Here is a 9,697-nt window from a genome sequence, read left to right as displayed (position 1 = left end):
ATCAGAGGACCCTAACCTTGTATTTCCCCTAGGAGCCAGTGGGCTGGTATTGACTAATTCAGTGTTCGCGGCTGCCTCAGATTAGGAGAATGACAGTAATCTGGCTCCATAGGACCCCGGGAGGGAAGGCAGGCCCGCGGGCACAGAGCTGTCCGAGGTGCTACCACAGTGAGCCTGGCTCAGCTTTCGGGGGCCACATCTGCTTCCATAAGTCTCCACTGTGCTTGAAGGTGGGGAAGACCTGCAGCCCTGACTGGCAAGACAGTAGGGAGAAGGGACAGACGGAAGTCTGGAGATGAGGAGGCTCTGTGCTGGACTAGCAGCTCCCAGGGCTTGTGACCCAGGGGATTTCTTGCTCGGCAGGCCCTGGGAAAGGGTAAAGGGAGAAGGGGTTTGCTTGTGGGAGAAAGAGTCAGCAGTGACTTCACAGGCCAGCTGTACCTTGTGTGCTTATTCACAGTCAGTTACTGCACCGCGAGGCCAAAGGACACTGGAAGGTTTGGGATCCACTGACATCATCCAGGCAGGTCACACTGCTATGCTTGGTGTCAGTGTTTCTGACATGCAGGGCAGCAGAGCAGAGGGTCTCCAGCATCCCACGTTGCAGCAGCTGGAGCTGAGCAGCCAGCAGAGTGCTTTCACTTCCAGCCAAGCCCTCACCTTGGATTCTGGGCGGGTGGCAGGTCAGAGGCCCATCTGACAGGTGGAATCACTGAGGGTCACAGAGGTTGGTTGAATGAACTGGCCACCTGTGTAGGGAGGGGTAGTGTCAGGACCTGAGCTCACGTGTGTTTGACTGCAGCTCCTAATATTGTACTGCGCCTCCGGGAATCAGAGATACCCCTCCAGTCCCGACCTTTCCTGGCTCTTGCATGTGGAGTGTGTCTGTGTTTGCCTCCCTTCTTCCCTCTGAAGAGAGGGAATCTCTTCTCTCTCCACTCTCCCTGCTCCCTTTCTTAATGAGTCCTATGATATTAAAAGTTGTACATTCATGGGAAAAAGTAATACCTTATGACTGAAAATATTAAGTCAAAACAACAAAAAAAAAGGGAAAACATCACTCTGTTCAATTCATCCACTCCTACCGCTCTGGTCTGTTTACCTCTAGTGTTTCCATGTGATTTATGGAGTTGTCATCAGTGTGTCTGCAACTTGGGGTTCTGCTTTTCTGCTAAACGTCGTATTACACATATTCCCGTGCATCTGCATGTCATCTTTATAGCCATCCTTTAAAAAGATGGGTGACGATTTGGGTGAATACATACGGCTTGCTTTACCTCGGGGAAATGCCAGAAACTGCAGGATGTTGTGTCCTTTCCTTTCGTCGTCTTCATCGTGGTTACTGCTGTTATCTTCTCTCATGAGTAACACATGAAATGTTTTTGTGCAAAAGGCCTTTAATTGTGCACTCCGCCATAAGGTAGATGCATAGGAATGAGAAAGTGCTCATTAGCGTCTCACGTTTTATTCTCTAGCATGTCGGAGAGTTCCAGTTCAGTGCACCCTTGCCAGCATCAGCTACGACTTAACAATTTTATTGGCATATAATTTATGTAAAATAAACTGCATATATGTAGATTGAACAGTTTGATAAGTTTTTATGTTTTTTAAATTAATTAATTTTTTGAGACAGGGTCTCGCTCTGTCACCCAGGCTGGAGTGCAGTGGCGCCATCTCGACTCACTGCAGCCTCTGCCTCCCAGGTTCAAGTGATTCTTGTGCCTCAGCCTCCTGAGTATCTGGGATTACAGGTGAGCACTACCACACCCGCCTAAGTTTTGTATTTTTAGTAGAGATGGGGGTTCACCATGTTGCTCAGGCTGGTCTTGAACTCCTGACCTCAAGTGATCCACCTGCCACGGCCTCCCAAAGTGCTGGGATTACAGGTGTGAGCCACCGCGCCTGGCCTAAATTTTATTTTTTTAATACGCTTTTAGAGACAGTCTCATTCTGTCCCCCAGGTAGAAGTGCAGTGGTTCGATCATAGCTCACTGCAGCCTTGAACTCCTGGGCTCAAGGGATTCTCCCACCTCAGCCTCTGTAGTAGCTGGGACCACAGCCACGTGCCATCATGCCCAGCTAATTTTTATTTTTTTGTAGAGACAGGGTCTCACTACGTTGCCCAGGCTGACCTTGAACTCCTGGCCTAAAGCAATCCTTCCGCCTTGGCCTGTCAAAGTGCTGGAATTACAGGTGTGAGCTACCTCACCCGGCCAAGTGTGATGAGTGCTGATGGCCATACACACCTGTGAAACCAACGCCGCAATCAAGACGCAGAACCTTTGAGGGCGGCCACCCATCTGCTTTAAGTCACTCCAGTTCTGCCTTCTCCAAAACATCACGTGGATGAGATCATACAGTAAATAGGTTTTTGCGCCTGCTTTCTTTTGCTCTGCAGGACAAGTTTGAGGTTTATCCGCGGTGTGGTGTGGATCACTAGTTTGTTTTTATCGTGACACGTGTGCATTCTCCTGGTCTCCAGTTTGGGGCCGTTATGAACAAAGATTCTGTGAACATTTGTGTGCCAGTCTCGGTGGACATGTGCTTCATTTCTCTTGGGCAGGTCCTAGGAGTGGCTAGTGGCTGGTTTTGTAAGTATATGTTTAACTCTGTGAGAATCTGGCAGTTTTCCTAAGGGCTATTTTTTTTGGATTTGATTTTGGTTTTTTGTTGTTGTTGTTGTTTGTTTGTTTTTTTGAGACAGTCTTGCTTTGTTGCGTAGGCTGGAGTGCAATGGTGCAAACTCGGTTCACTGCAACCTCTGCCTCCCGGGTTCAAGCAATTCTCCTGCCTCATCCTCTAGAGTAGCTGGGACTACAGGCATCCATCACCATACTTGGCTTATTGGTTTGTTTGTTTGTTTATTTTTTCTGAGATGGAGTCTCGCTCTGTTGCCGAAGCTGGAGTACAATGGCGTGATCTTGGTTCACTGCAACCTCTTGCCTACCGGGTTCAAGTGATCCTCCCGCCTCAGCCTCTTGAGAAGCTGGGATTACAGGCATCCACCACCATGCCCGGCTGATTTTTGTATTTTTAGCAAAGACGGGGTTTCACCATGTTGGCCAGGCTGGCCTTGAACTCCTGACCTCAGGTGATCCACGCCCCCCTGCCCCAGCCTCCCAAAGTACTGGGATGATAGGCGTGAGCCTTAAAGACCAAATTTATTCTCTTATTCTGTTGGGCTCTAAGAGGGAACCAAAAGTGAAACAATGTTAAGAGGAGGTAACAAAGAATTGAATTTTATCCAGGAATAATCATAGCCCTTTGCTTAATTTTGCAAGGGTCTGTAGTAGGGTGACTTGGGCATTGCCTGTTGCAAAAACGCGGCAGGAATTTCAAAGCGACTCTGCAGACAGCATGCATGTGTGGTTCCCCGGGTCCTGTGAGCCTGGGAGGTCTTGCCAGTCCTGTGGGCTCTCCTGACCCTCACCCCTGGAGGCTGACAAGGCTTGCTGACCCAGACCCTCACCAATGAAGCCTCCTTCTCTTTTCCTCCTTCTCACTGCCCTAGAGCCCAGGAGCCAGGCAGGGCATGGGCATGGGTGGGTAACACACTGTGGGGCTGAGGGCCGGGGGCCGGGGCTGGCTTCGAGTCCTGCTTCTTTGGTTCTTTGGTTAGTGGTGTGGCTGACATCAGCCAAGGCTGGGGTGTTCTGCGTTTGACTTGGCTGATGGCCGAGTCCTGGTCGGCCCACTGGTCTGCCTGTGAGGGCGAGAGAGGGTCCCAGCACCACTGGCCCTCAGGTTCCCCATCTCCAAGTGTCAGGATTAGTTCCTTCCAGCTGGACTAGTGCGGTCTAGTACCAGCACTAGATCGCACCGGTCAGTGAGGAAGACACACAACAAAAGCAGCCCTGGTTTAATCTACTGAGTTGATAAGGGGGAGCTTGGCAGCATATTTCGAAGTGTTGAATCCATCTAGAGGGGGGACAAACCCACCTATGTTGATCCTACTGTGTGCCCGTGGTCTCGGTTTGTCTGCAGGTGCCCCAAGGAACCTGTGGCTCAGAGCCCCCGCCCATTGTCCCGTCACCAGCAGCCGCGCTGGAACGGAAACCCAGGTCTTCCCTACCAAAGCCGGTGGGCTTTTTCTCTTTTGCAAGAAAATATTACAAATATTTATCATAAAGAAATACCATCTGTAATACAAGGAGACGTCCCCGTGAGGATCAGATGAGCACGAAGCTGGCGAGCGTTCAGGGCCAGCAGTGCAGACGCGGGGCAGGGGTGGGGCGGGTGCTGTCTCCCCGCGGTTCCACCTGCAGCCTCGGAGGGCGGCTGTCCCTTTAAGTCGGGTTCCCGTTGGGATTGCCGCAGCCATCGGGGAGTGGGTGGGGGTGAGAGATGTTGGTGAGAGCCCTGCCTCTCCAAAGGCTCCCCCCAGCCAAGCCTTCCCGGCTTCCAGCCCAGACAGCCGCCAGCCAGTGGCGTTTCTGGCTCCTCGGGATTTTCCTTTTCACTGAAGCTGCTGATTCATCCCCAGGCGGGAGTCGGGCTCAACTGTGGGGCTGGGAGCACGGGCTCTCAGGCTCCTGCTGGGCGGAGGAACTGGGCCTCCGGGGGGTGTCCTCCAGCCTCTCTGGATGCCCCATGGGTGGGGGTCGGGAGTGGTGAGGGAGGGGCAGCGCATCTCAGAGCCCTGGCAAATTGCTGGCCAGAAATGTGGGGGTATGGGCACAGCTTGGCCAAGGCCATGCTGCAAGGGCCAGGGTGGCCGTCCTTCCTCACTCCTGTCTGGCCTCCCTCTGCAGGGTGCTTCAAGGATGACCGCATTGTCTTCTGGACTTGGATGTTCTCCACCTACTTCATGGAGAAATGGGCTCCCCGGCAGGACGACATGCTTTTCTATGTGCGCCGGAAGCTGGCGTACTCCGGCAGCGAAAGCGGTGCAGACGGGAGGAAGGTGAGTGACCCCTGGCCCCTGCCCCTGCGTCCGTGCCCCAAGCATCCCTGTGGTGTCTGCTCTCGGCGTGCATGTGGGCTTTCCTCAGTGCTCATGCATAGCAAAGAGGGTGAGTGATATTTATTGAGCACCTACTGTATTCCAGGAACTGTGTAGACAGTCTCATGTGCAAATCTGGATGTGCTGAGTGTCTGTGCACATTGTCATTCATCTTCACTGTGACCCTGAAGGGCAGTGATTGCTGTCACCATCGTAGCTTTCAGGAAACAGGTTCAGAGACAGCTGATCGGCTGGCCTCTTATAATTAGTCAGTAGATGGTAGAGCAAAGGTCGGGCTCCAGAGCCCAGAGCCCTCCCTCAGCCATGGCAGGGTGACGTGGCTCAGTGGTGGTGATGATGACGGTGCCTTCTACTTATTGAGCCCTCGCCATCATCTGGACACAGTGCTGAGCTCTCTTCTTCTCAGCCTCATTGTGAAGTCCCAACAGCTCGACAGGGTGGGTGTTCTTATCCCTGTCACAGATGAGGAAACGGAGGGCTCGGAGACGAAGCGATTTGCCTAACATATTTCATCCACTAAATCTAAGTGTGGGAGGAGCTAATAAAATACATTTTGCATGCTTCCTTCTCTGTTTTTCACAGGCTTTTGCAGTTTGTAAAATGTTTAAGCAACCCCATATGCCAGACATGGACATGCTTTTGTTTTCCTTTAAAAACAAGAAATGAGAGGGCCGTGGAGCCAGGTCTGGAACTTGCAGCCTGCCCGGCTCTGTGACTCTGGGGCCATGTTTACGGGCAGAGGCTAATGCAGGGATTACCTGGAGCCTGGCCTTGCCTTGGGCCCATTTTCTGAGCCTGAACACATGCGGGATGGATTTTCTGCAAGTGGGCAGGCCTGGGTGCCTTCATGCTGGCCCTGAGCCCTGAGCTAGCCCCACTTTGGAGGGACCAGCAAGAGACCATGAGCAACTGGCCAGAGAGGTGGGGGAAGAGCCAGGAGAGGGGAGGGCCGCCCAGGAGGGGAGGGCCGCCCAGGAGGGGAGGGCTGCCCAGGAGGGGAGGGCAGCCCAGGAGGGGAAGTCTGGAGAAGTGGGGGCAGCCAGTGGGGTGCAGTGTCTGAAGGGCCCATTGGATTTGGTACCAGGGAGGGGTGGCGGCCTTAGCACAGCAGTTTCAGTGGCAGGTGGGCAGGGACTGGAGCCACTCAGGCAGGCAGGGGATGCTTTCTGGGAGGGATGAAGAGGAGGACGGACTGACTGGTGATGGGATCCCTGAGTAAGAACCTTCTGGAGCTGGCTCAGGGCCCCTCAGAACCTGCTGCCACGCCCGCCCTGTCTGGGTGTGCAGTCGAGAGACCAGCTTTCAAGGCCAGTCTTGCTTCCCCCTGGTTTATCATATGACATTGCCAGGTCATCTCCTCTCTGGGGTAAAGGGGGATCAGGGCAGGTGCCCTGAAAGGTGAGGGCCCTCCCATTGTGGACACCTGGGAGGCTGGGATGTTTGGGGTTGGCGTGACCACGTGAGTGCCCTTGGCAGGGAGGTGGCTGGTGCCTCGGGATCCTCACTGCCCGTGACCCTCATGGCGGGCACAGGCTCCTCTAACCTCAGCACAGCTCTGGGGGGAGGCACTCCTCTCACCCATGGGAGCTGGAACTCAGAGGCTCAGGCCCTCTGTCGTCCCAGGGCTGTGGACCCTGCCCCTGTCTCCGTCCACTCCGGCCTCTCAGCTTCTGCTGGAGTTCAGGTTGCAGAGAACCTTTCCCCCACCCCCAAATGTTGGTCTTTTCCCCAAGGCAGAGTCTGCTGCAAGCAGGGGCTCTAACGAGGACTTGGCGCGTTTGAGATACTGTCAGCTGTAGTTTGAATTTTGATTCCAGAGAGGTCACGACTCTGGTCAAGAGGGCAGACAGGGAGGTGGGAGGATGGGTTGTGTGCACCCCGGATAGGCTGGGGTAGGGGGAGGAGAAAGGAACATCAGATGAGGGGTCCGTCTTGGGTGGAGGAGAAGTTGAAGGTGAGAGCCCTCCACTGAGAAAGCACAGCCCTAGATTCAGGCCTGAGGAATTTGGAGCAGTGGGGATGGGGCCACATCCAAGCTCTGCTGAAAATTTGGGGGTGTCGAGGTCAGGGAAGCCTGAGTCCCACGGGAGCAGGTGGCAGTCCAGCTATTCACATGCTAGAATATTCCGTTGTAACACCCACTGTGAACCATGTGGAGATGCCCCCCCACACTCAGTGCTGGGAGCACAGAAATGACTCATATCTGGCCTCAGTCTGTTGGGACAGACAGACAGTGTAGCCAGTGGTACGGAGCCATCAGTGCTGTGATGGTGGGAAGAGGAGCGGGGCGGTGGGGAGAGTGCAGCAGGTGACATCTGGCAGGCGGGTTGTAGGACAGAGAGAGCGGGCAGCAGTGGGCTAATACGCCCCGTGGAGGGACCAGCGAGTGCAGAGCGGGAGGGTGTGTGATGGGTGCCACATGGGACCTGCCAGACTGGGCCGATGGAGATTACGGGGCCTGGTGGGGGGTGGAGTCCTTGGGCTGCCCCAACTTGGCATTTTTCCCAGCTTGCCGGGCTGCAGTGCTGAGGGTGGCCTGCAGGGGGCGGGCTGGAGGCGTTGGTGGGGAGACGGGGAGACCCTCCTGGCAAAAGCCCTGAGCCCTGGGTGGAGGTGGGGGCCTCGCAGAGGCGCCTGCGCACTGCAAGTCCTCTGCGGCAGCCTGGCTGCTTCCCGCCCCCTCCCCATGCCCGTCCCGCTGGTACCCGGTCGCCATAGCAACCGGCCAGGCCTCCTGCACCTAGCAGGGGAGGGTGGACTGGCAGGAGCTGCAGTATCAGGGGGACAGAATGCCGGGAACCCCGCAGTGCTCCAGGGCACGAGGGGCATCCCCAGTCCAGCCTTTCCTAGGGAGGGATGTCCTGGATTTCCTGCCCTCTGTTTGCTCCAGCCCTGAACAAAACGCTCCATGTTCCTGGGCAGCCCATTGTGCCTTTGGCAGGAGGGGGACCCAACTGTGTGCTGCTGGCTCTGCGCTGGTGGCCCGAGCCCTGTGTCATGGTCCCGGGACACCTCAGGACCCTAAGGTGCAGATCATCTTCACACCCACTCAGAAAACCAAAGGTCAGAGACAGGGAGGAAGCTCCCCCGGGTCACACAACTTGCCAGCAGCGAAGCCCTGACCCCAGTCTCACCTTTTCCTTTTTGGTAGATTGTTTTCAATATAACATCTATACGGAAAAACAAAGGTGTACACAGCTTGATTTTTTAGACTGAACACCTGGTTTCACCAGCCCCCAGATACAGAGTGACCAGAACACGGAGGCCCCTTCACCCCACCCCAGGGCTCACCCTCCTGTGGAGTCAGTGGGTTCTGTGTCCTCACAGCTCGTGTGTGTGGAGTCAGGCGGGTTCTGTCTGTTCTCACAGCTCATGTGTGTGGAGTCGGGCAGGTTCTGTCCTCATAGCTCATGTGTGTGGAGTCAGTGGGTTCTGTGTCCTCACAGCCCCTGTGTGTGGAGTCGGGCGGGTTCTGTCTTCTCATAGCTCACGTGTGTGGAGTTGATGAGTTCTGTCTGTTCTCACAGCTCGTGTGTGTGGAGTCAGTGGGTTTTGTCTGTTCTCATAGCTCACGTGTGTGGCCTCGGTGGGTTCTGCCTGTTCTCACAGCTCGTACATTGGAACCGGGCAGTATAGTAGTATATTTTGTTTCAGGCGTCTTTCTTTCTGTGTGATGTTTGTGAGGCATGCCTGTTGACACAGGTGGTTGTACTCTGTGTGGTCTCACTGCAGTGTAATGCCTGTGGAGTGTACCGTGGTGGCCTGGCCACCCTCCTGTCAGTGGGTACCAGGCAGCTCCCAGTGTTCTCTCGGGCCTGGCTTTGGTGCGCACACGGGCACCTTTCTGATGGGGAACCTGCTCTTTTGCCTGCCTGTGCGGTGGGCTGCCCTGAACAGCTGTGCCCACAGTCGTGCCCACGAGCCTTTCATTCACTGAGTCCATAGTGCTTTGCTGAGCAAAATCAAATGAACGGATCAATGAAGCGAGACCAGGAGGAGCAGCAGAGTCTTGTGAGCCCTAGGACCCTCAGCTCAGGGGCTCGGGGTGACTGCAGAACCGCACAGGCGGTGGAAGTGGGAGGCCCCCCACCCAGGGACGTCTCTTTCTCACTCCTAGGCAAGGCTGGCCTCCTGCATCTCTTTCCATAGATCCCAGCTCTGCCCCGGGGGGCGCAGGCCTGTGCACCCGCAAGGGAGCCCAGCAATGCCCAGCCCCTCGGAGCCCGAGTCTGTGAGAGCGACCAGGCCCAGAGGCCCCCAGGCAGCACAGCTGCATCAAAATTGAAAGCCAGGCCGGGCATGGTGGCTCACGCCTGTAATCCTTGCACTTTGGGAGGCTGAGGCGGGTAGATCACTTGAGGTCAGGAGTTCGAGATCAGCCTGGCCACCATGGTGAAACCCTGTCTCTACTAAAAATAAAAGAAAAAAAAAAATCAGCCAGGTGTGGTGGCAGATGCCTGTAATCTCAGCTACTTGGTAGGCTGAGGCAGGAGAATCACTTAAACCCAGAAGGTGGAGGTTGCAGTGAGTTGAGACCGTTCCACTGTACTCCAGCCTGGGTGACAGAGCGAGACTCCATCTCAAAAACTAAAAGAGGCTGGGTGTGGCGGCTCACACCTGTAATCCCAGCACTTTGGGAGGCCAAGGCGGGCAGATCACAAGGTCAGGAGATCGAGACCATCCTGGCTAACACGGTGAAACCCCGTCTCCACTAAAAATACAAAAAAAAAATTT

The 9,697-nt window shown here is 55.0% G+C and overlaps 1 protein-coding gene across 2 annotated transcripts in view; it reads left to right on the top strand.

Moving 5' to 3' along the window:
* Nucleotides 1–3,360: 3,360 nt before the first annotated feature.
* KIAA0930 (KIAA0930 ortholog) overlaps nt 3,361–9,697 on the top strand; it is a 17,600-nt gene continuing 11,263 nt past the window's right edge. Inside the window, exons 1-2 of one of the 2 annotated variants that reach the window (XM_011984030.1) lie at nt 3,361–3,542; nt 4,752–4,903. In XM_011984030.1, coding sequence (XP_011839420.1) covers nt 3,533–3,542; nt 4,752–4,903 — 162 coding nt within the window. In that variant the 5' untranslated portion in view covers nt 3,361–3,532. Of the gene's footprint in view, nt 3,543–4,334; nt 4,595–4,751; nt 4,904–9,697 lie in introns of those variants that run through there. The other variant, XM_011984031.1, reaches the window with a different exon arrangement.

This window comes from Mandrillus leucophaeus, unplaced genomic scaffold, assembly GCF_000951045.1.
Source record: "Mandrillus leucophaeus isolate KB7577 unplaced genomic scaffold, Mleu.le_1.0 Scaffold26, whole genome shotgun sequence".
NCBI lineage: Eukaryota > Metazoa > Chordata > Mammalia > Primates > Cercopithecidae > Mandrillus > Mandrillus leucophaeus.
This window is presented reverse-complemented; position numbering and strand designations above follow the sequence as displayed.